At 34.0% G+C, this 26,359-nt stretch overlaps 1 protein-coding gene across 1 annotated transcript in view; it reads left to right on the top strand.

The window, feature by feature from the left end:
- The first annotated feature begins 1,343 nt into the window (after positions 1–1,343).
- The window catches only part of LOC126828077 (GRIP and coiled-coil domain-containing protein 2), a 38,462-nt gene continuing 13,446 nt past the window's right edge, over positions 1,344–26,359 (top strand). The window contains exons 1-12 of the mRNA XM_050557658.2: positions 1,344–1,475; positions 11,825–11,884; positions 12,362–12,446; positions 12,564–12,643; positions 13,117–13,221; positions 16,272–16,355; positions 16,524–16,628; positions 17,293–17,460; positions 19,276–22,938; positions 23,390–23,512; positions 24,011–24,112; positions 25,567–25,752. Of these exons, the coding sequence (XP_050413615.2) occupies positions 1,470–1,475; positions 11,825–11,884; positions 12,362–12,446; positions 12,564–12,643; positions 13,117–13,221; positions 16,272–16,355; positions 16,524–16,628; positions 17,293–17,460; positions 19,276–22,938; positions 23,390–23,512; positions 24,011–24,112; positions 25,567–25,752 (4,767 nt within the window). The 5' untranslated portion in view covers positions 1,344–1,469. The remainder of the gene's footprint in view (positions 1,476–11,824; positions 11,885–12,361; positions 12,447–12,563; positions 12,644–13,116; positions 13,222–16,271; positions 16,356–16,523; positions 16,629–17,292; positions 17,461–19,275; positions 22,939–23,389; positions 23,513–24,010; positions 24,113–25,566; positions 25,753–26,359) is intronic.

The raw sequence follows: 26,359 nt of genomic DNA, 5'->3' as shown, positions 1-26,359 counted from the left end.
AATTAGATAGGATTCTTTGTTATGCCACAATAAGCTATCTGACCAAGATTATAAAATATATGTCGAGAAATCTGTCAACATAAACACTGGGGCCTAGACTAACTTTCGACAGACTGCGACCTAACGACCCATTAAATTATACGCGGCGACGGACGAGTGTGACAAATTCCACAATAAGGGCGGGACGATTTATCCAATACTACCCAATACCACCAAATACTAACTAAATACTACCAAATACTACTTCAATATAGTGAAAAACTAACAGATTTCTTCAATTATATAAAAACAAATTGAGTTAATTCGTGGAAAACTTGCAAAAATATACGGCAAATGTGAAAGCCAATGGTTTCTCGATGTTCCACTTATCTCCCTTGATCACCCAATACTAACAAATAACATACCCATACTATCAGAAATTTTACTTTTTCTTTTAAAATAATGGGGCAATATTTCCCCAAAATGAGACAAAACTACAATTATTTGAATAATAACACAGTCTGATTAAAACACAGATCTTATTTCCTTTCGTTTTTATAGTTTAAAATTTCGTTTTATTTGTCTGTACTACACTAGGGTTTGGAAAAGTTGTTATAATTATATAACATGCGTCCTGGATGCCGTGAGGTATTAGCCAATGAAACCATCTGTTACGGCGACTTCTTGGCGTGCCATGCACGGAACTGTGGGTAAACCACTAGAAAAGTCAGCGCGAATTGGTTAATCAGTGTCTAACTTCATAGGGTCAAAAGCCGCCCGTACGACCCCTGACGCGATCTTTCAGTAAAACTGGTCAGATCTTCATGTAGTGTAGGCCATCGAAAGTATAAAAAAAATGATACGAAATATAGATCTAGGCTATGTTTAGCCGTTTTATTTATCACCGATAGCCTGTCAGCGCTTATTAAAGGAATTAACTCGCTCAGATTGAAAGAATTCTGTCAGTTTTCGATAATAATAAGGTAGTATGTGGATAGAATTGAGAGATATTTGGTCATATTTGGTTAGCCTTTTACTTTGACGCTTTCAAGAGCTACCGGACCGGCCGGGTACAGATACTGATACTATAAATAGATTTTTCCAGTCTACGGTAAGAATTATAATGTCAAAGTATAAAAACTGTTAAATGCTTTGTGAGGATTAAATTTCCCTAAGACCGGGGTCTGCTTTAAAACACAAGGACAAACTATTTATTGCATATCAGAGCTTGAAATGTATAATATTTCACTCGGTATTCCGTGGCGGATTGATTTGAATGTTTACACCGAAAGGACAGAATGCTCCGGATGAAGAATTCTTCAAAATAAAGACGTAAAAATTATGGACACGTTGTAACTTCCGGATGTAAACACGATAAGACAAGTGAAAGTTTTCAATTTAAAATGTAATGTGTTACTTTTAAAAATAAATAATAACGCTATCCAAAGACAATTAACAGTAGGAATAGTGCAGATTTAATCTACTGCACGATGGCCGTAAGTTTGCAATTTTATTTTTGAAAGCATTATTTATTTACTCACTGACAGTGACACTGTGAAGTCTGTCTTCATCACGCAGAACTGTGAACATGTCATATAATATAGAATTTACAAAAACGTTGAGATAAATCACCAGAGGGGAAAGGGGCGTTGGCATGGGGGGGGGGGCGAGGGGTGTCAACGGGACCAAAGAAGCTCTACCGTCTCACAGTCACAGTTGAGTGTCTGTTCCAGGTGATACTCCGACTCGAAAATTGCTTGTCATTTCTTCATTTTTTAATTAAAATGCCTACAACTTTGTGGCATACCTGGAATTTTCATCCCTTTGAATATTGATTTCTGACCTTTATATAACATTTGAGCCTAAAGAAAGATCTGCAATAGACATACCTAATCCTTAAATAATGTCTCTTAAAAGACACTGTTAGTACAGGTAGGTATAAATTATAACAATAACAAACGAAAATCCATAATTGATTTTGAATTTTTGACATTTTCGGGAAATAGGCAATTTTGTGGGAATCACTTTTCAAGTTTTTATGCCCATAAAAGAATAAATGGTTGTTCGATTGTCATAAAAATTTGCACCATTGTGTGAATATTCCTTAGATGTAACCAATTGGTCACTGAAAATGATGTCATTGTGGCAAAAAATATATACATATATACATCAAAAGATAGTTTCAAACTTGATCATTGTCAAGAAATAGGCAATCGTTCAAGAGTAACCTTTTACATTGTTTTGCCCACAACACATTTATTAATAGTTTAATAGACATTTTACCATTTGATACCCGATACAAACCGCCATTAAATCCAATCAATCCAAAATTTCCAGTATTCTGGAAGTGACGCGATTTCGAAAAAAGAAACTTTTTTAAAATTTTATTTCCTTTAAAACAAATATTTTTTCTAAAGATTGTTATTCGTTACCCATTACTATTACTATTTACTAACTTCCTTTAGCTAATAGTATGTAGATATCCGACCATGTTCGTATCATAAAATAATTTTTAACTTTGTCCTTTGCCGAGAAATAGACTAATTGTATGTAAATATACGATCAGGCAGATATCACAGAATAATCTCTAACTTTATCCATTGCCGAGAGATGGCCGATTTATCATTAGTCACTTTGTAAGGTTTTCACACTTCGATATGAATTGATAAATGGCTATTTTGCGTCCATTTTTTAACATGTATGGGAATCTGTTAAAATGTATCATTAGTTCGGTAAGTGATGTCTGCTAAAGGGTGCAGGCACAAGGGAAACTCATCATCACAGTTCTAGTTTTTGATTTGTGTCAGAGCTGTTTCTAAAGGCAAAATAAATATGCATGTTTACAACAGCACTATTTTTTGGTTAACAGTATTTTAATATTCCTCACTGTTCGTTACATCATTGATATTTACCAAAATTAGATAAATTTTATCTGACCAGTTAGAGACCATGACCAGTACATAATCAACTCTCTAGCGCATCGGATGGTCACGATTTTTAATGGAGTGAATACGATCACCATTTAATAATCAAATTTAAAAATGGATAATCAAGACTTTGTTTATTATCGTAAAAATGGTAGCAATGGAAATCAAGACAGCACTTTTCTTATCAAAACTTCCAACATTTATAACTTTGCTCAGAATTATGTAATTGGACTGAAGGGTTAATATATTCCTTTTTCATTATCTAATTTTAAACTCTTATATTTAAACTGTTAGCTCATTATCTAAATCTTACATAATGCATTTTTGTCCCCCGCCTTTTGAAGAAAGCAGGGGACTATTAAAATGGGTTCATCCGTCTGTCTGTCCGTCATACTTTTTGGTACACAATAACTCTATTTCTAATTGATCTAGAATGTTCAAACTTGGTGTAGGTGTTTATTGGGTCAATGCCTTGATGGAGTTCGAAGATGGGCATTATCTGCTTAGGGTAAGCAGAGATAAGCAATTTGATTGGTTGGTGCTTTGGGACACGATAACTTTAGTTCTAATTAAGTGAGAGTGATGAAACTTGGTGTATAGTTTCATTACATCAATACCTTGACTACGTTCGATAATGAGCATTTTCTGCTCAGGGTAAGCAGAGCAATAAGCAATTTGATTGGTCGAGATGTTGGAACACAATAACTCTCATTCTAATTAATGTAGAATGTTCAAACTTGGTGTAGGCTTTCATTAGATGAATGCCTTGATGGAGTTCGATGATGAACAATGTATGCTTACAGTAAGCAGAGATAAGCAATCTGATTGGTTGATGCTTTGGGGCTTGATAACTTTGGATATAATGAAGTGAGAGCGATGAAACTCTGAATATAGATTCATTACATCATTACCTTTGTCTAAGTACAATGGTGAGAATGTTCTGCTTAGGCTAAAGAGTGATAAGCAATTTGATTGGTCAAGACTTTGGAACATAACAACTCTGCTTTTAATTTAGGTAGAATGTTTAAACATGATGTAGATGTTCATTAGGTGAATGTCTTCACTGAGTTCAATGATTAACATTTCGAGCTGAAGCTAAGCAGAGCTAATCAATTTCATTGGTCAATGCTTTTGGACAAGATAATCTTGATTCTATTTGATAGAGAGCAATGAAACTTAGTGTATAGTTTGATTGTTCAATACTTTTGAAAAAAATAAATGTGCTATTAATTAATATGGGTCATCTTTTTATTTTGGGAGCTTAGGCTCTTCCCAGATAACTAAGCCAAACATGGCTGTTTTCAGTACCAAGATGTCAAAACAACATGATTTTTCAAGGGAGAAAACCTATATAGCTTGATCTGAACTTAGTTCTCACAAGACAGAAAGCAATGGGATGACCATTCTAGGTATTTCACACAGTTTTAACCATTTTAATTAAAAATTAAAGGAATGGCAAGCAATTTTTGAGTCTTAGTATCACCCGCAACAGACTGTAAGTGTAGCAATGCAAAAAATATTTTTTATAAATTTGAATTAAACTAAAACTGGGCGCTAATGCACTTTTATACACCTAGTACTTTCCGTGGTTGTAGAGTCACTAGAGACTTGGAATTTGCTGAGGGTGTTCAGGGTGTCTAATTGTGATATCACACCAAATTTCAGGCGAATCGGTCAGTAACTTTTCTTGAACAGTTTGAATGCGTACCTTGGTGCTCTCTATAACATTTTAATACATGAGACCATAATATAGTACCTACATAGCCTTTGTAATATATGAGACCATATGTCGCTAATGCACTTTCATACACCTAGTACTTCCTGTGATCGTAGAGACCATGATATAGCACCTTGATGGTCCCTTTAACAGTTTTAATTATATGCGACCATCTAATGCACTTTCGTACAGCTAGTACTTCCCTTGATCGCAGAGACTTGAAATTGGCTGAGGGTGTACAGGGTCATTAATTATGAACTCACACCAAATTTCAGACAAATAGGTCAATAACTTTTGATTTAACAGTTTGAAGGCGTACCTTGGTTGTCTCTATAACATTTTTAATGCCCGAAAAAGGGTCTTCATTAGCCCTACCTAGGCAGAAAAGCAGGACGTTAAACCCCATTTCATTTCATTCCCAAAAAAATTTCAAGTTGTAGGTGTCGGCGCCGGTCGTCTGCTAGAGATGAAGGAGCAAAGCCCATCGTGTAATTAAAGCTGCTAATGACATCACTAAGTACCTGTGTATTATACGATATGGTCTCAAGCATTAAAACTGTTAAAAGGAACATCATAGAGTCTTGTGTATCATACGGTATGGTTTCGTTCATCAAAACTGATAAAGACGTCACCAAGTCTTGTGTATTATACGATATGGTTTTATATGATTAAAACGGTTAAAAATGATCATGTGTATTGTATGACTTGGTCTCACATAATTAAAAATTAAAACTGTTAAAAAGACCATCAAGATGCTATATGGTCTCATGCATTAAAAATGTTAAAGAGACCACCAAGGTACGATGTGGTCTCGTTCATAAGAATTGATAAAGAGACCATTGGGATAAGGTACCACATTGTCTCATGCATTAAAAATGTTAAAGAGGCCACCAAGGTACGCATTCAAACTGTTAAAGAAAATTTGTGTAAAATCAAAAGTTATTGACCTATTTGTCTCAAATTTTGTGTGAGTTCATAATTAGTGACCCTGAACACACTCGGCAAATTTCAAGTCTCTACGATCACAGGAAATACTAGGTGTACAACCATTCACTGTCTATTGGAATTTTCAAATTTGGGTTACATAATATTTGTCTACAACATCCAAATATAAAACAAAATTGGTTATCAAAGACAGATATAATTCACATATGGAATTAGTCCTTAATGCATAACGGAAATGATGTATAATTTTCTACACTAATAGACTTTCCAGGCCTTCACGTCGCTCTCACGCTCCACCACTCACCTAAATCCCAATATAGGTGTGTATTTGAGTGCCCTACTCAATTCTCCGTAACCCCTCTCCGAACTGCGTATTTTATTTCCAAAAAAGTTGTCAGAAATTTGTTCATGTTTACTTCGTATTTACTTCCCAATTTCCCATTAATTAGGTATGTACCGATGTCAATACACAATATTTTAATTGGTTATCATTTTCTTTCGTAAGAATTGGTCACGTACAATGTAGGTGGTCGTCATCATGCTATTTTAATAATAATTTCGAACCCAAAGAAACATTCACTGAGCAACTAAATGTGCCAAACACACTAACAGTCCAACAGCTACCAAACCCAAAAGCACTCCCAATTATTAGCTATTAATAAACACCAGTTAACAATCCATAACTTTTGCCAGGACTCCCTTTTTGAAATTCTCGGCGATAACGGCATTATCCCATGGTTTCTCATGAAAATACTAAGCTTTGATTACCATATAATGCACCAAGAGTCTGAATACGCATTTCATACTACAAAAATAGTAATATGGTTAATTTTGGTGCCAAAACTTAAAACGTGGGCGAATAACAAACAAGAACTGATATTACGTGGATTTCGATTGCCATGCCTTTTGACAAGTGATTTTAGCTATCTATGAATTCTAAAATAATATTTTATAAAGAATGTAAATGATGTTTAGACATTATGAACTACAAGTAGGCCTATTTCATTTTCTATCGTACAAAGACAGTAATGATTGAGGAATATTACTGACATGAACTTAAGACCGATACGGGAATTAAACATAGAAAATATCGAGGTGCATCTATCTTACCTTTTTATGTGCCAACATTTTCATGTGGACGTATATTGTCGTCGCCCCTGTCCGTCCGGAAGTCCGCCCATCCATCCACAATTGTTTGTGGACACTCTACAGGTCACAATTTTTATCTGATTTCAACGAAACGTGAAATATAGGTTTATCTCCCTAAGATCTTGGTTCCATTCGATATTGGCATGTATCGTACCATAACTTCATGGATTATGGCTCCTGATTGTACGAAAAATCGCATTTTTAGGTTGTGAACCCTATAGAGGTCACAATTTTTATCTGATTTTGTTGAAATTTGAAATGTAAGTTTATAACCCAAAGATCGTGGTTGCTTTAAATATTCGCGCATATCAGATTATAATTTCCTGAATTATGGTCCCTGATTGTACGAAAAATCGTGTTTTTTAGCTTGTGGTTCCTCTAGAGGTCACAATTATTATCTGATTTACAAAAACGTTCGAATATACCATCGTTACACCGTAATGTTGGTTGAGTTTGAATTTCGTTAAAATCGGATGGAAACTGCCAGACAAAATGGACGCCCCTCTACGCAAATAGTGTAAATGTCTGGTATATCAAGGTTGTGGACCCTCAAGAGGTTACAATTTTGATCTGATTTTGAAATGCATGTTTATAACCCAAAGATCTTAGTTCCTGTCGATATTTGCGCATATCTGATAGTACATGTACCTTCCTGAATTATGGCCCTTGATGTTACGAAAAATTGGTTTTGGTAAGCTTGTTCTCTATCCATCTCTCGCAAAATGTTGGCTTATCCTGCCTGGCAGCCGCTGGTTATTTTTGTTGTGTTTAGCATCTGAAGGTCACAATTTGGAATGGATTATCTTGGAACTTGGTATACTTATTTCTTATACCCCAAAGACGACAACTATTGATTTTGGTACTTGATCCCCCCACCCCTTGGGCAGTGCCACACCCACTTTTTGTTAATATTTTGTCTGTAAATAATATATAGGTTGCAATTAAATTATTAACATAATTGGATCCAATTCAGTATGATCCATCATATTCATAGTTTGTTGTACCTATTTATATTGGTCCATATCCAACCCCCAGTGGCAGAGCTTGAGCCACGCTCAATTTTTGCATTTTTTGTCTATAGGCTGGAATTCTGAATTGATCATCTCGGCATATTTATTCCTTATACCGTAAGAATAGCAACTATTTATTTTGATGCATGTCCCGGCCCCCAGAGGCAGTGTCACACCCACTTTTTGTTGATATTTATTCTGTAAACTTGGCAAAACAAACCCAATGCCTAGCCTTCTTTGCCTCTTGTCATATTATAGTCATTGCAGCCATTTCATATTTCATGCTCTTTATTTTAAAAAGTACCATATCAAAGCAGGAATGTGGACGTATATTGCAACAGTAGCGATGCTCTTGTTTCCAATCCCAGGAGAGCTTTGTAACCTTTGTCAGTGTCATGAAAAATTGAGTACCTATCATTTATAAATGTAGCATGAAAGTGGTTGTGGTCTGCACCCTTATCAGGAAGAGTTATCTTTCCTTTTCTTCCATATGGTTTGTTTTCCTGCATTCTGGCTCTAATTCCCTAGGCTGGGAAATGAAATATGGGTCAATAAGACAAGAAAAGGTGTCATCCTATAAGAAAATACATTTTTGCCTTTTGCTGATAATTTTAATTTTTTTTTAAACATAAAAAATAAGTTGTGAACACCTTAATTCTTGATGTCCAAACCATGTTCAACACAAACTCCATTTACGGCCCTTCACAAAAAGTGTAAAATCATCGATGTTTGTGTTCATACACATTCCCGAAGTCGCAGAACAAAAATGGCTCTGTTTATGCTCAGATGTGATGAAAATAGTATCAGTGGCGCCCCTAGCGAGCTTTTGCATTGCTACTCTAAGTCTAGGGTTAGATGGAGGCCTTGCCATGGGCTCACTTTTTCAGTTTCAGCGCTAGTTCCTGTGGTCATAGAGACTTGACATTTTCAGGGAATGTTAAGGGGATCTACTGTCTGAACCGTCATGAATTTTAAACAGATTTCTTCGATTATGAAAAAATACTTAACTTTTGGTTATTATAAACTTACCTGTGTGTTTGAAATCAACTCCTGTTAAATAAAATCCATTGTACAATTAAATATTCCAACGAATAAAAAAGTTCTCTCTTGTAAAATTGAACTCGTCACAAACTTGGACATTGAGAAAATATGTAAATGCTGATGTATTTTACATTTTCCTCGGCAAAATAAATAGCTGAGGCATTGAATACGTAATATAACGTTATTTTATTTTTGTAAATACCAAAAATTATTATCAACAAATCGGTTTAATTATCGACAGATAGTACCATTTCTTTCTATTTCTCTTCGTATATAATTTCTGTTGTTCAAAGACTGTTCAGAATTTTATAATCATGCGTCTCAGTAACTCAATTAATTTACAAAATTCACAGGTCAATGTATTCATACGATTGTACTCTCGGTTATTGACTATATATTAATCACAAGTACAAATCCATTTTGAAATAGATGGCAAATGGAATTTTCGAAAGCATTTCTTAGATCTCGATCATGCCTTAGCCAATCAATGCTTTGAATTATATTGCCGTAAAAGGTCCCATGCCATATGAGTTATTGTATGCTACTACACAGATGCAGTGACAATGGTTAAATTAATATTTAACACACAAGACCTAATAATACACGCAATCTGCGATGACGATGTTTAGACATCCTGAACTATTTTTATCAAGAATTTTTTGATTTCAGTATCTGTCGAATAAACAAAAAAACGTAATGTTATCAGGAATATTATTGACATGAACAGTCGCGACGTGAATTAAAATTTTTCTGGTAGTCCTAAAACTTTGAAAATGGACTAATAACCACAGGGCATTGGGATTAGACCCCGTTATGAAATATAATCAATTAAAATTATGAAATAAAGTGTGTTTATTTATAATTGTTAGCCACAAAGCTGCCTATAATTGACAGGGATGTAACATAATTTATAAAAATATATATAATATACAGGGTATTTACATTTATGGGGGGGGATGAGGATGTGAAAAGCAATATTATATACTAAGCAGCAAAAGAAACGTCAGGTTAGTATGTAACTCTGAATAGTCGCATTGCATAAAACTTGCCAAATGATTTTATTTACATGAGCAATAAGGCTCCTTCCCAAACACAGAATTGGACCCAGGAAATGTTCTCAAAAACGCAACCTGACATCTGAGATGGTGATGTGTTCTTCATGATTTTCATATAACTCATGCTGCACGTGCTGTTCAGCGGGACCAGCCCAATAAAATGCATCCCCATACCTGGTTGAATCATTCACACTACAACGTGAGCAGCATGCCACGACTCACGACAGCAAAGAGGAACCAGTCGCTTGGAAGACTCGATGCTGGCCACATTGCCAAGCCATTGCCAATCAATGTTTGGACCATCTACAGGCTTCAGCAACGCTTTCGGGCTACCAGCACCACGGATGATCGCCCCCGAACTGGTAAATCAAGGGTTACCACAAGGCGACAAGACCGCCATGTTGTGCGACAGCATGTGTAGGATCCCTTCACACAGGCATCTGAGACAGCACGTCAGACAGTGAGAATACACGGAAGACCCATCAGTACCGATACAGTGCGCCGACATCTCACCAGAGAGATCCTCACCCCTTGTCATCGATGTGAACGGCTATAGTTTGCCCAACAACACCAGAACTGGTGACACAGGCAATGGAGAACTGTTCTGTTCATAGATGAGGGTCGGTATTGCGTATCAACTGCAGATGGCAGGACCAGAATATTGCGTAGACGTGGCCAGCGTTATTCTGACCAATGTGTCATGGAACGAGACAAAATTCTGTTCTTACAAATATGTCAGAATATACAAAAAAAACCATCAAGTTTTCATATTTTAAGCCAATATTATTAAACTAATTTTTCAAATATCGGTCATCATTTTTATTGGACCACATGTAAGCTATCTTTTTAAAAAAATTGTATGGTTGATTACTATCTCAAACACCAGTTGTCAGGTTTATATGGGAAATAGTACACAACGTCAATTGTTCCTTGAAACTAGTCTTGCGTTAAGAATTTTTCTTAATAGTAATACACATTGTTAACATTTACTAACTTCTCAATTCACCTGGGGGGTTGGATGGCCGAATGGTTAGCATGTGCGTTCTGTATCATAAGGTCTGTCATTGAGTCAACTGGTGTGGTTTCGATTCCCCAGTTGTACGTGACAAGGAATTGGGTCGCCTGTCCAACCTCGTGGGTTTTCTCCGGGTCCTCCGGTTTCCTCCCACTGTGCAAGCGAATTATTGAAAAAAAATTGAACCCTATGTTAGTTCTGAAATTACCTATTTTGTGTCGAGTGCAGTTGAATTCTCTCTCTCTCTCTCTCTCTCTCTCTCTCTCTCAATTCACCCTCTGAAACTTTGTGTCTTATTATGAAAGCAGAAATACATCTTGGTATTAAATATTGGAAACAAATATTTACTAAGGTTGACAAAACTATATTTTACAATACAGTATATGTATGTATATTAATATTCCTTTACAATCAGTTCGGTTATATTCAGATTACTAAAGAGCGTGCCTCTTCATTATAACACTGCTTCATTATAATTTTGGACTGCTTAATTAGACACAACACAATAGAATTATCTTATTTATGAAATTGTTAAAGCATTACGGTGACAGTAACTAATTGTAGCTAAAAGGAAGCGCATAAGATTTACATCAACATTTTTAGCGACGTTTTCAAAGCTAGTATTATGTAGGTATTTTAGGCATACTCGACTAAATTTCAAACAGCTCCAAGATTATACAATCAATTGTTACAATAATTATATACTGGTCAACTTTGTGTTTGGTCCCCATGTTTAAAATTCATTGCACAATTAAATATCCACATGGAAAAAAAGAATTCTCTCTATGTAAAGCTTCTTTCACTGTTTCGTCTGGCTATGACTAAAACTTAAAAGGTTTGTTACATACCTAAAACATAGTCCTGAATAAAAACTGTATTACCAAACCAAATGACCTATGATGCATAACTGGCATCTGATTTTATTCAGAAAGGCTAAAAACAAATAACACTGCAAATAACTGTTGTATATCTATTTTATATTTTAGGATTCATCAGAAAAAAAAGATGAAACTGGGGCTGCAGGAAAAAGTCCAGGAGGATCTAAGGTAAATGTGCTATAAAATTTAGAAAGTATCATATAATATCATTTAATAAAATTAGGGCTGCTTGCTGCTACATGTATTACCTACATATGATGATATAGTGTGGATCCAGATCATTTTGTCCTATAAACCAGATTATTTCAATATTATAATGATTATTTATTCTGTTATCAAAGCTTTATTCAAATTTAAAATGGGTTGATGCAATTGGAAAGAAAGAATGATGTGTTTTGATATAGTACCAGTGCATATACTTGATGCACTACGGAACACCAGTTAAGCTGATTGAACTTATTATGAAGAATCTAACTTTTATTACAACATGGACAACAAAGCTGAGGGTGGGCCATATATTATCTGTTTATTTAGGGTTATTGCTCTTTTTGTACCTGTATATCAATCCGGAAACCATGTTAATATACATACAAATTAATGGTTTGAGCTGCCCTTTCACATTTTGTTTGTTTTTTTTTATTGAAGTTGGATACACTTTCAAGAGAAGATCTTCTAAAATTTGTGAAAAAGCAAATGGTATTACTGCAAAAATCCAGGTCTAAATGTGAAGGTAAAAAAATTATATTTAAAATTGTAAATTTGGGTTATGTGCTCTTGTTTAACTTTTGAAATATGAAGTCTGTGTGGAATTATATATTCATTGAAATATTTCCTCTTTTAATTTCAGAACTTATGAAGAAACTATCAGAATCAGAATCATCAACCACATCTAGTAATAAATCTGAAGATTGGGAGCAAAAGATTAAGGTTAGTTTTTATGATAAATCTGTTCTCCTGTAGTGAAATTGCTTCGAAACAATCTTTTTAAAAATTGAAATAAGGTGGTGCACTGTGTGTTATAGAATTGTAGAATTCTGTGTTTCTGGATTGAAGGTTTATGAATTCTTCAGAATTTCTTTTCTTCTTTTTCTGTTGTTACTTTAAGAATTAGGATTGTAATTATGCTGGTATCTTTTGAAAATATAGATCTAAACCGGCATATTGATTTTATAGTCATAAATCAAATGGTCTGCCATTTTATTGGTTGTTAATTTGTTCATTCAGCAACCTCATGGGTTTTCTCCAGCTCGTCCTGGTTCATCCCACTGAAATAGAACACATGTTAGCTCCAAAATGACCTAGTGTGTGTCAAGTTGATGTTAAACCCCATTTATCTTTCTGAAAGATAATGTCTGCATTTCCAGTACAGTTTTAGTATTAAAAGCATTTATGTGTTATAGAATTTAGAAGAAGAATTAAAGACTGTTAGTGAAGAGAAAGAAGAAACTATAGCAGCTTATAATGCTGTACAACAATCACAAGAAACATCCCTTGTACAGATACAGGTTATATTATTATCTTAAAGTTAACAATTCCAATCGTGCATTTTGGGGACAGCACAGTATTTAATTTTCAAGGATTATTCCATACTAAAATGTCATCAAATTGATCATTTTACATTTGATTAAGAAAGCAAAACCAAAATATGAGTGGTAGATTCACATAATTCCTTGGCTTGTAATTGTATTTTATCAGATTAAAAAGGGTTCCGTGAAAAGATTTTATCCAACACTTAAACATACATTATGCAAGAGCTAATTCTGCCTATTGCAAGTCTTTATTTAGGCTTCAGATGTTATAGAAATTGTTATTTAGACCTTTATTTACACAACAAGCACAAAGTCAACTCTGTAGACCCACGGATGGCTTGGATACAGTTTGGATTTAAACAGCCTCGTCCATTTAAAATTAAATCAATAAATGGCGGACCAAGTTAACGTTTACCGTTACTCTCTGATGTCACAACCGGAAACTGGTGATGAAAAACCTGCCAAGCGAGGCTACCATAGCCGTTGAGCATGTTACTTGATAAGGCTGACCTTAAAAATATCTTTGTTTCACCAAACCCGACCCACAATCGAGGAGAAGGGTCGGTAGGTCGGTTTTTTTTTCAGATTTTTTTTTAAAGTCAGAGAAATCAATACAGAAAACTTATTAGCTGTATACTACAGATTCCTTAATTTTGTTTAATGAATTTGGGGTCTGACGTAAAAAGTAACGAACTGAAAGTTTTTATTAAACTTATTAAACATTCGTCTTCTTTATTGGCAAACAAATCAATGACATCGGGATTTTTCGTGATGCCCGACTTGCACACGATTTGCCACGAACTTGAAGTGTGAAACTCCTTCAACACGTTTTTAACGATAGTGCGGGTTGTGCCTTCATTTTTCTCGAAAACGGATATTGAAAATATCGTCGTCATGTTTAAAACTACGCACCACAGACATAGAGGCAGAATCATTTCGTGGGAATGGACGTGTATTCGTCTGCAACCATTTTGTTGAGAAGCAACACCTAAGACGCTTTCGTCTTGATCAACCAGTTTCAATAATGAATCAAACCATAGCCATATTAAAGGGAAATAACTCTCATGATATATTTCAGGTTGACACACAAAATAAAATAAAAAGATCGTGGAAAAGTGCAATAAAATAATTTAAGTCGGGGGTGGTTTTAGTTAGTCGGTCGCGTTAGGCGAAACAAAGATATTTTTAAGGTCAGCCTAATCGAGAATATGTGGGTGGAGTTATCGGCAATTCTTATAGACGGTGAAGACACAATTGATGCCTATTTCTAGTCCAAACTTCTAACAGTGACAATTCCTTCAGAACAAAGTAATTTGACTGAAAATTTCAACATTTCCTTTTTTTATCATCTATTTTTGAATTATTATAACAAGAATGGCCAACTCTTTATAAAACTGTATCTTTAAAAGGAGGTAGGGGGTGTTAGCCTGATGCAAAATTTTCAACCCTGCAAATGACTAGCAGTGAAATTAACAATTGAGTTCCAAGATATTGGAGTATATAATATGGTGGTTATTGATATGAGTATCAGTTTTATATACCAACACTGAAAGTGGGCATTGATTTGACAAATTCTTTTCATTTACTAGTTGACTTATTAAAATTTAACAAAATATGTAGGAATGTATTGTGTTAAATTAAATATTTTATAATTATTCATGGAACCGTTTGCCTTGCTTTATAAATCTTAGGTATAAGCTTTAGATTTATGGAATTTAACCATATGACTAACTGATGTATAATTGTATTCATATCTACAAGCCTGTACATAAGGCACCTGTCAAAGACATTTTCAGGCACAAATTATCACACAACGTATATATTAAAGATACATTCCTGGGTACAAACTGGGTGATTTGATGATATATTTGGACTAAAAACATAATAGTTAATTTATCATAATTTTGCTTCAAATTCTTCTCAAAACATTGCAATTGTCGGGAATACCCTGGCTATAAAAAATCGATCAAAAGAGGTCATGTGACTTACCTCTCTCGGTACCGATGCGAAGTAGGAGAAGAATTCATTGCGTACGCAATACGATGTTGTCTTTTATCGCTGACTATTTATTACAAATATAGAAGCCTAATTAAATTCTCAGATTATCCACCGACCACGTCTCTTTCCATGAATTTTATTTCAGAAAGTCTTGTACGTCTAATTCTTCATAAAGTTTATCAACACGTACATCAAGTGCTCAATCTCCGCGTGCAATCTTTGACGTAACGCGTGCAGACACTCCTAATCGTCGGGCTGTCGATTAGGGAAACCCTTACATTTTTGTCCTGTATGCGCTCCATGAGTGTTTTTCAGGGAATCCAGGATATTTCTAGTAAGTTTGGATATTTCTACTTTCCATATATACCAAAATTGCCATACTTTTATTGGAAATACCGACCCGATAAATACTTTTCTGGGAACGTAGCTTTGAAATATATATGTTGTGTGATAATTTGTGTCTGACAATGTCTTTGACATGTAACTTAAAGTAGCTAAGTCTCTAACTCAATATCATCCAAAATCTTCAACATTGAAAACACAATTTTTTTGTCAAATTAAATCAACTTTCATGTTGTGATCTTACCAGAAAAAGATGGGCTTTTGATATCCAATATTTAAGACAAAATAAACATTTTACCATTGGTACACGAATCGTGTACCATAATGCACTTCAGCCCCAGTCGTATCAAGAGACTCGAGGGACGAGGCTAGACACATTGCACCAAATCAAACAGCGTATGTTGACTGGAATAACCAGACGCTAGAAATTTGCACTCGCTTGAGACTGCTGGCTTATTTCGCCGAACATAACTGATTTGAAATTGGAGTAAAAATGGAAACCATTGAATGTAAATCAGTTTATATACATTCATATTACAGTATTATATGCGTTGCGACCCACTTTTGTCAATTTCTAGGTCCCAATTGTTAGCGATTTAGCTCCTTTAAGTCCATGTTTGCATATCTACAAAAATTCAGTTTGTGCAAATATTATTTCTTTATTTTATGTCTTTATTAATTTGCAGACACTGGAGAAAGAATGCCAAAAAATCAGAGATGAAAAAGAAATGATTTGCAATAAATTTGTTCAGTTTGAGAAGAAAAACAAGGTGGGTAAAACCGAGCTGGATAAAACATGTATGTAATGTTATTATCAACATCTTGTTCACAACAATAATTACCAGGGTAACACACTTCATTCAGATCTTTTCAGTGAATTAAGACACTATTTGTTGATTGCTCTTATAAATATGTAGAATGTTTTGTCTTTATTATAGGAACTATTAGAGGAATTGGAATGTCTACAGATGAAAGATGAGACATTGACATCAACTTTACACTGCATGCAAGATGAACAAAAACAACTTACACAGACTAACAAAGTAAATATGGAAATTCGTCCTTATTGTATGCAAAATGTAAACATTGTCTAGGGTCTCCAAGATTTAATAATGCAGTGCAACTGCTAAACAAAGCATGGAAATACATGTATATATATGAATACACAAATGAAATGGTGTTTAATGTCCTAATGAAGACAGCATGTGCCATACAGTAAGCTATGAGGGAAAATTTTCACTGTCAAGGGTTCATTTTTTGTCCCATCCGAACACATTGAGTCACTGCAACTCCTGTAACACCACACACAATACACCACAAACAATACAATTTGACAGTCTAGTGAAGTAACCTTTATTTTAACTTGAATGTCATGGAATTGTCAAATAACAACATCTGGACACTTAGGTGTTATGAAAACAGTAAGCATCCTGTGCCATATGTACACAAGGCATATCACAAGTTGCCACCATTTTCATATCATGACAGTCTTTATAATCTCTAAGTGTATGGTCATGCTGCATTTGATAAGTTATATCCATTTATATCATAAAAATACACTGAAATCTTGACCACCCCACTATGCTATTTATCAGTGCTATACTGGTTTACTTACTCTAGCCAACATGATGAAGTTCGCTGCTTATATGCATGCATTTAACTTCTATCCATTTTCTATTTCTAACTGTATTTTTTTTTTTTTTGCAGAAACTAGAGTTAGAAGTGAGGACTATTACAGAAGAAAGGAATAATTTAGCAGAACAAATAGACTCTAATGTTAGTAAAAATGATGAGACTTCAGCTTTATTACAGCAGTTTGGAGAAGAAAGGGAAGGTTATGAAACTAAAATTCAAGATCTTAGTCAACAATTACAGGTGTGCAAAATTATTATTCACTTATGTTAGTTAACCATTATCTGATCCTAGATTGATTTCTACCCTAGTTTTTCTTCACGTTTGTTTTATACTCATATTTCTGAAATATAGTCATGATTTTTAAACATACATTATGCAAGAGCATATTGGGTAAGACAATAAATAATATCATCATTATCTACATTATTAAATGGCCAAGCTGTTCTAATCCTTTTTTATACGCCCACATTGAAATGTGGTCGTATATTGTTGTCGCCCCCGTACGTCTGTCGGTCCTGCGTCCACAATTGATTGTGGACGCTCTATAGGCTAAAGTTAATATTCGATTGACTTTAAATTTATACACAGTATTTAAGGTCATGAGACGAAGAAGCCTATTGATTTTCAGCGATTTTCGATAATTACTGCCAAAGTTATGGCCCTTGATCACTTCAAAAAATCTTGTGGATGCTCTAGAGGTCAAAGTTAATATCCGATTAACTTTAAATTTATACACAGTGTTTAAGGTCATGAGACGAAGAAGCCTATTGATTTTCAACGATTTTCGCTAATTACTGCCAGAGTTATGGCCCTTGATCACTGCAAAAAATCTTGTGGACACTCTAGAGGTCAAAGTTAATACCGATTGACTTTAAATTTATACACAGTGTTTAAGGTCATGAGACGAAAAAGCCTATTGATTTTCAGCGATTTCCGATAATTACTGCCAGAGTTATGGCAGTGATCACTTTGAAAAATCTTGTGGACGCTCTAGAGACTAAAGTTAATATCCGATTGACTTTAAATTTATAGTTACACAGTGTTTGAGGCCATGAGATGAAGAATCATATTGATTTTCAACGATTTCGGATAATTACTGCCAAAGTTATGGCCCTTGATCACTTTGAAAAATCTTGTGACGCTCTAGAGGCTAAAGTTATCATCCGATTGACTTCAGATTGATACACAGAGTTTAAGGCCTTGGGACGAACAAGTGTATTGACTTTCAATGAATCTTTATGACTTGAACAGCTACATGTAAATCCATGATGTTAAAAGTTACATATACTAAACGTTAGCATGGGGCAGAACTTTATAAAAACCAAACAAATTCTAATGGTTTTCTGATAATTACTTAATGAGTTGTTACTCTTAATCAGGGCCCTTATTCACGAAAACTTAAACTAAGATACAATCAAAATTTTAAGAAATACTGCAATTCGATTGGCTGACCAGTAAAATCAATTTGCATATATCCAATGAAGTTGCAGTATTTCTTAAAATTTCGGTTGTAACTTAGTTTAAGTTTTCGTGAATAAGGGCCCAGATTTTAATGTATTATAAATGGTTCATTACCGAAAAAAGTAAAAATATGCGACAACTCTTGTTGACTGCCCGGACGATATAGCTGCTGTGGGTGTATGTTTAGTTGCCTGGCAACCTATATTTTATCTAAGCCATCCAATGACCTATAGAGGTTATGGATATCAAATAATGATTTATATAACATTTAAAGCTAGAAAAAGACCTGCAATAGGCAGATTTTGCTCTTAAATAATGTATCTTAGAGATAAAAGTACAGATTGTGTTTTTTTAATGCATACAGGAAACATCCGCTAACAACCTCTACATAATGTGTCTTATCAAAAAAATCTGTTTCTCAGACAGCTCCATTTCCATCATATACTCTCTATTATTAACCACTCATAATAACTATTATGTGAAAATGAAGTGGAATTAAAATAAAAAAAATAAAATTCATTTGATAAAAAAAAGAAATATGGCTGATATAATGCTTTGAAATATTTTACCAGGCAGACAATTATTTTATTGCAGAATCTACAGAAGAGTCAAATTTTTGAAGTGGAAGCTAAATCTACATTAATTGAAGAGAAACGTCACTTAGATGATGAAAACAAAGATCTCCAAGAAAGACTGCAAAAATTAGAATCAGATATGATAACATTCCAATCTCAACTAGATGAAAAAAATTCCAAAATATGTGAACTGTCAGAGAGTGAGAGCAAAAATGTAAATTTATATGAAAGGCTTGAAAACCTTGAAAGTGAATTGAAAGACATTAGAGATGAAAATCAGCGTGTTTTACATGAAAAGACGGATTTAGAAGCTGAAAATAAGAATCTTGAGGAAAAAATACAAATTCTGGAATTAGATATTCCAAAGTTTCAAAGTAACATGGAGGAAAAAATATTATTGATATCAAGTTTAGAAAAACAGCTTGAAAGTTTAAAAACAAACACAGAAGAGCAAACTAGAAGGGATGAGGAAGAAGAAGGAGGAGAAAATTCAACTATAGAAGCCTTGAATTTGGAATTGAAATCAGTTACAGATAAATATTCAGAATTAGGTATAAAATGCGAAATGCAGAGTGAACTTAATCAGACATTAGTGAAACAGTTGGAGGAAACAACTAAAGAACTTTTAACCAGTAAAACCGAGACACAACAATTAAATGTTCAATTTCAAGAACTTTTTGTTGCGACCAAAAAACAGGAAGAAGTAATAAATGATCTACTTTCTCAAAAATCAGATCTTGAAATAAAAACTGAGAAAATAAGTGAGGAAATTATAGGAAGGCAAGAATCGGAACAACACCTTCAATCTAATATTTCCCAATTACGATCAATGGGAGAGGAGATCAAACAACATATTGATGCAGATTTGGAATTGGTTAATGTTGGCACACAGATTGATATGAATCATACTCCCACAGAAGATAATGACTCACAAACTGATGATACTGTCACACAAACTGATGATACTGTCACACAAACTGATGATACTGTCACACAAACTGACGATACTGTCACACAAACCGATTATAATGTCACACAAACTGATGATACTCTCACACAAACTGATGATACTCTCACACAAAATGATGATAGAGACACATCAACTGATGATAGACATGCACAAACTGATGATAGACATGCACAAACTGTTGATACAGACACACAAACTGATTATACAGATGCACAAACTGATGACAAACAGACACAAATCCAAACTGATGATGTTGAACATTCCGATGGTAGATCAGAAATGAGTAATCACAATGATCAAGATGGTAATAACTTCAACAACCCAGCAAACAGTAAGAAACTTGAAGCTGAAGTTAAAGAGTTGCTAAATGAACGAGAAGAAATGGAACAAGAACTAATTGCTACCAAACAAAAACTGGATGAGTGGGATAGCTTTATGCAGATGTTGAAAGATGAAAAGGAACAACTTGCACAAGAAGTTGAAGAAGCAGAAATTCGAGAAGAAAACAATAGAAAAGAAATGGAATTTTTGATGCTCTCTTTACAAGATGCTTTAAGTGAAAGAGACAGCCTTAAAGATGAAGTGTTCAAGATGCAAGAAGGAGAAGGATCTGTTGTTGACGAAATGAAACTAGCTGTTAAAGATATTATAGCAGACAGAAATAGACTTCAAACTGAACTTGATGCTGCATACGTCAATAAGGGTGATCATGCAGTCCAACTAGAGAGCTACCGTAGGGAAATGGAAGAGGCTATTACAGAACGAGAAAATATTGAACGGGAAAAGGAATCATTAAATGTTGTACTTGAATTGTCACTTGAAAAGGAGAAACAATTTTCACAGCAGGTTGAGGACCTACAATTCCAGTTGGAGGAAAGTGAAATGAAAATATCTTGTTTAGAAAAAGAACTGCATGATGCTAAAACAGAAGTAACCACCTTGTCACAGAAAATAAAAGACCAGGAACAATTTGTAACTGATTCGGCTGAAAAGGTCGCAGAAAGACAATCATATACCATTGAGATGGAGAGTCAAATCTTAGAACTCTCAAACTCATTAACAGATGCTAAGAAAAAATATGGTGAAATTAAAGAACAGCTTGATATGTGTAATTCTGAAAATGCTGAGCAAACAGCACTTTGTTCTAAAATTGAAGAATTAGAAGCTAAGAATGAAGATTTACTGAAGCAAATAAGAATATTACATGATCAAAATGATGAAGTCAAATTAGAAAAGGATGCCAATAAGACAAGTATTGATGAATTATTGATTAAAATCAGTGATGCAGAAAAGAGCAAAGCTGAAGTAGAAGACAGACTGGAAGAAGTTGTATCTAAAGTATGTGATTTGGAACAACAGAATCGGGTGCTAATTGAAGAGCTTGAAAGCGTTAAAGATGGAAAAGCAAAGACTGATGCTGACGTTGAAACAAATATTAACATAGTTGATACAATGAAAGATCATGTCACAGCTCTTACTGACCAATTAGATTTCTTTGAAGTTGAAAAATCAAAGATGGCTGCCAGCTTAGAAGACAGAAGTCAACAATTGCTTGCTGTTGAAGAAGCTTTAAAAATTATCCAAGAAGAGAAAGAGAAATTGGAGGAGGAGAAAAATCAGATTTTGAACAAATTAGAAGAAAGAAACCAAGAATTTTTCAGTTTGGAAGAAAAATTACATACATCATTAACCGAGATGGAAGAATCCAAAAAAAATGCTGATTGTGTAAATGAGTTACAAGAGAAGATACAATCTTTAATACAAGGTAAAACTGAACTGCAGTCACAAGTTTCTGATTTATCGTCAGAGCTTAATGAGCTTCGACCTAATATTGAACAACAAAAAGCTTTATATTCTGAGATCTGCAATGAAAAGGAAGCCATTTTGATTGAAAAGTCAGAAATGGTACAAAAACTTGAAGCTGTCCAGACACATAGCCAAGAGTCAATATCAACCACAGAAAAAAACATTCAGGAACTGAAAGAAGCTGTGGCAAAATTATCCCAAGATCTTAAAAATTCTCAAGAAGAAAAACTGGAACTCCTGACAAATCTTCAAAATATAGAACAACAGAAGCAGTCTTCAGAGGAGCAATCAGTGATTCTTACTCAACAGCTTGACAACCTAAAATCTGATCGAGAAGATTTCATGACAAGACATGAATCACTGAAACAAGGAGCAGAAATTCTTGGAAAGGAGCTTTCAGATTTTAGATTGGAAGTTGAAAAAATAACAATTGAGAAAAAACAAATTTCTGAAGAACTTGTTAAAAAAGAAAGACACATTGCAGATCTAGAGATAAAATTGTCGGAAATGGAAAATAAAATGCTTGAAAAAGATGAAACTTTAAAAGAAATGGCCTCCAGTGCTGATGAAAAAGAGAATATTTTGATTAAAAACCTGGAAGTGGAACTATGTGAGTTAAAGAACAAGTTAAGCATGGCAGAAAACTTGATTACCGAGTTTGAGAAGAAATATACAGCTACACAATCAGAATATGAGAAGATTCAATTTGAGTATGAAAATCTTCAACAAAAATTAAGAGATCATGAAGAAACACATGAGGTTAATGTAAACAAGATCACTGATTTATCTGAAAAAGTTGTAAAACTTGAAGAATCTGTGCAGTCACTGAAAGAACAAAAACAGGAACTGCATATTAAATTAGAAGAATTCAGAACTAAGGATACCGAGCAAACACAGAAATCGACTGTAAGTTTTTGAATTTTTAGAAGTAAATAAAAAAAAAAGTAATTGTATATAAGGGTACTTCACTGGGAATAGAAAGATTGGTTTAATAGATCGATTACAATTTGAATATATTTCCAACCATCTTTGATTGAATTGCATGTATTTGTCATAAATTTTTGAGATTGTTTTTATTTAAATTTGTACTATTTCTTTCATAGCCAGAGCGATAGGACTGGTTTAATGAATCTATAGTTTACTTACATTTGTAAAGTGACCCTCACTGTCAGAGGGACGAGATTATTCAGACTATATTTTACTTATGGTACATTTGTAAAATGACCATCACTGTCAGAGGGACGAGATTTTTGAGACTATATTTTACAAACATGTGTAAAATGACCCACAATGGCAGAATGATTGTACCAGATTATTGAAATTTTGTTTTACTAACATTTGTCATATTACATATTAGGATTTAGAATCTGAAGAGAAAACGAAAATGAAGTCTAGTTTAAAAGAGAAAGAAGAATTATGTGCTAAATTAAAACAACTTGCTATAAAATCCAAAAAAGAAGCAACTGATACAAAAGCAAAGGTAAGATACACTGTAATAAAAAAGGATTCCTTGTACATGTACCATGTTAGAGTAATATCCTATGGCAATTTAACAGATATAATCCTTGAGTGGCATTTAGAGATTGAGCACATTATAAAACACAACACAATTTATATGGAAAGCAATCACTGGTTTATACACATATAGCACAATGTTTCGACAAGTATTGTGTTGTGTTTTTTAAAGTAATAGATGGTTGACAGAATCCCTAGTAATGGCCGAATTTTTGACTGTTAATCAAAATTGAAAGAATTTAGCTTTGATGATTAGAGATGTCTATGTTTAGAAACTAATATTTTGGCAGATGTAAAGTAAACATTTACGATTAACAGGAAATGTTGGTAAAATGTATGTACATGAAAATTTGGATACTGTTTCTGATCATGAATAACCATATTTAAATTATTAATATTTAAAATAGCTGTTCTATTAAATACCTTTACTTACACGTTATAATAATATGATATATATTTACAGTTGGCAGCATTGACTGAGCAATTCAGTGGACTAGAGAAAATAAAGGAAGATCTTGAACAACAGATAAATGTATTACAAAATCAAGTGTCAGATAGTAATCAGGTATGGTACTGTAAGGAGACGAAGTGAACATTTTTTTCTCACTGTATTTGACAAAATCTGCACTCATGGATTAAACCTCCTTATAGCTCATTTTTGAATTTTATGGTTTTTATTGACTATTTCTAATACATACATCTTTTTATACGCCAATATTTTCATATGGAAGTATATTGTTGTCGCCATTGTCCGTTAGGATGTCTATAATTTGTTTGTGGACTCTGCACATCACAATGTTTATCGTCGGTGGGGAGTCAAAAGGTCGTATCTGGATTTTGCGAAAATGTCCAGGAGAGCCAAAAAACACACAGAGGTTAAGAATCAAAATGTCTAATAAAACCGTCACGTCAAACCGTCGTATGTAAAATGTCATATTTCAGAAGCTTTTCTATAATATTTCTGTACGAAGTGTATGTGTAGCCATTAAAACAATATGTAACTATCCGCACGTATCAAGCTCAACATTTAGTGCAGAAATAAAGAGTGAAAGATAGTTATTTGCAATTTTATACAGCAAAGACGTATCTCAGGAAAATATTCACCTTTACCTGCTTCAATTTCATAGAATTCACATAGTAGACGCTCAACAATAATTTCTAATACTTTGGTTAGACACAAAGTTGATTTCTTTTAAAAAATACAACATTTTGACTCTTAATATTTTTTTTTTTTTTTTGGAACACCCCATATACGACATTTTGAAACAATATCTATAAAACCTCTTTTTATTGGCTTAGAAATACGACAACTAGATGAAAAGATGCGCAAGAAAATCCTCATTCTGAAGAAGCAAAAAAGTGAATTTCGCAAAATATGCCAGATACGACCTTTTGATTCCCCACCGACGTTATCTGATTTTGATGAAACTTGAAATATAGGATTATCTCCCAAAGATCTTGGTTCCTTTCAATATTAGCACATATCAGATTGTAACTTCCTGAATTATAGTTCCTGATTGTACGAAAGATCATGTTTTTAGCCTATGGATCCTTTAAAGGTCATATTTTTTATTTGATTTTAAAAACAATTCAAATATATCACTGTTACACCACAATGATGGTCGAGTTCAAATTTCTTGAGAATCGAACCAAAACTATCTGACAAAATGGTCGCTCCCTGTACGCAAATAGTATAAAAGTATGTAATACCAATGTTGTGGACCCTCTGGAGGTCACAGTTTGATGAAACTTTAAAAACATATGTTTAAATCCCAAAAATCTTGGTTCCTTTCGATATTGACACATGTCGGACCGTAACATCCTCGATTATGGCCCCCGATTGAACGAAAAATCATGGTTTTTTTTTGTTTTGTTTTTTTTAGAGTGTTCTCTGTTCTTCTCTTACAAACATCCATAGGGTAATAACTTCTATCTACTGTACTGAAAACATGGTCATAATGCAAGTTGGAATATATTGAGTTTGTGGTTAACACTTTATCCTTTTTGATTTGTCTTCAGAATATTGAAGCTATTTCGTTATTACAAGCAGAACTGGCCAAATCTAAACAGCAAGCCGTCCAATCGGAAGCAGATTTAAACAAGATGATAGAACAACTGACAGAAGCTAAACAGCAATTAGCAGAAATAAAATTAGAGAGAGATAATTTACTAAAACAGACTGAAACGTTGAATAGTGATATAAAGGTTTTTGACAATTTAGATATATATTTACTCTTAATTTTATTAAACTTTAAAGAACCACATTCAATGTAGGGGATAAAAAATTTTACCTACATTTATTTCAATATTTCACACCTGATATTAAAAAAAAAACCTATCATTTGATGGACTTTTATAAATGATGTTTGTAAATCTTGAATTTTACAATTCTGAATGTAACAAAATCAAATCACAACTATAAAACATTTGAAAGATGTTTCCGCAATCATGTAAACACATCACAGATCAATTCTCTCACACCCAAAAAAATGAATTTGACAAAAATGGGAATGTTGAAAATCACTTTTTTATGATGTAGTACAATTCTTACAGTTCTGTGGAAGACCTAATGATTCGTCAGAATATTTCGAGTTCATTCCCGGTGTTGGCGTTGTTTCCCCTTAACTAGTCCTTTTGATGGGATGAAAAACCTTTAGTCCCATGTAGACCATTGGCAGCATGTTAAAGATCACCTGATAGTTGGAAATATAAAGAAGAGTTGGCTGTAGCGTCAATGTGCGGGCAAAATATCACTCATGGCGTATGTCTGTTTTCTGTAGCCCATATGGTGCAGAGAAGAAAGACATAGACA

The sequence above is a fragment of the Patella vulgata genome, chromosome 1 (genome assembly GCF_932274485.2).
Source record: "Patella vulgata chromosome 1, xgPatVulg1.2, whole genome shotgun sequence".
NCBI classification, from domain to species: Eukaryota; Metazoa; Mollusca; class Gastropoda; family Patellidae; genus Patella; species Patella vulgata.
The sequence above is the reverse complement of the archived record's forward strand: the minus strand, read 5'-3'. Positions and strand labels throughout refer to the sequence as shown.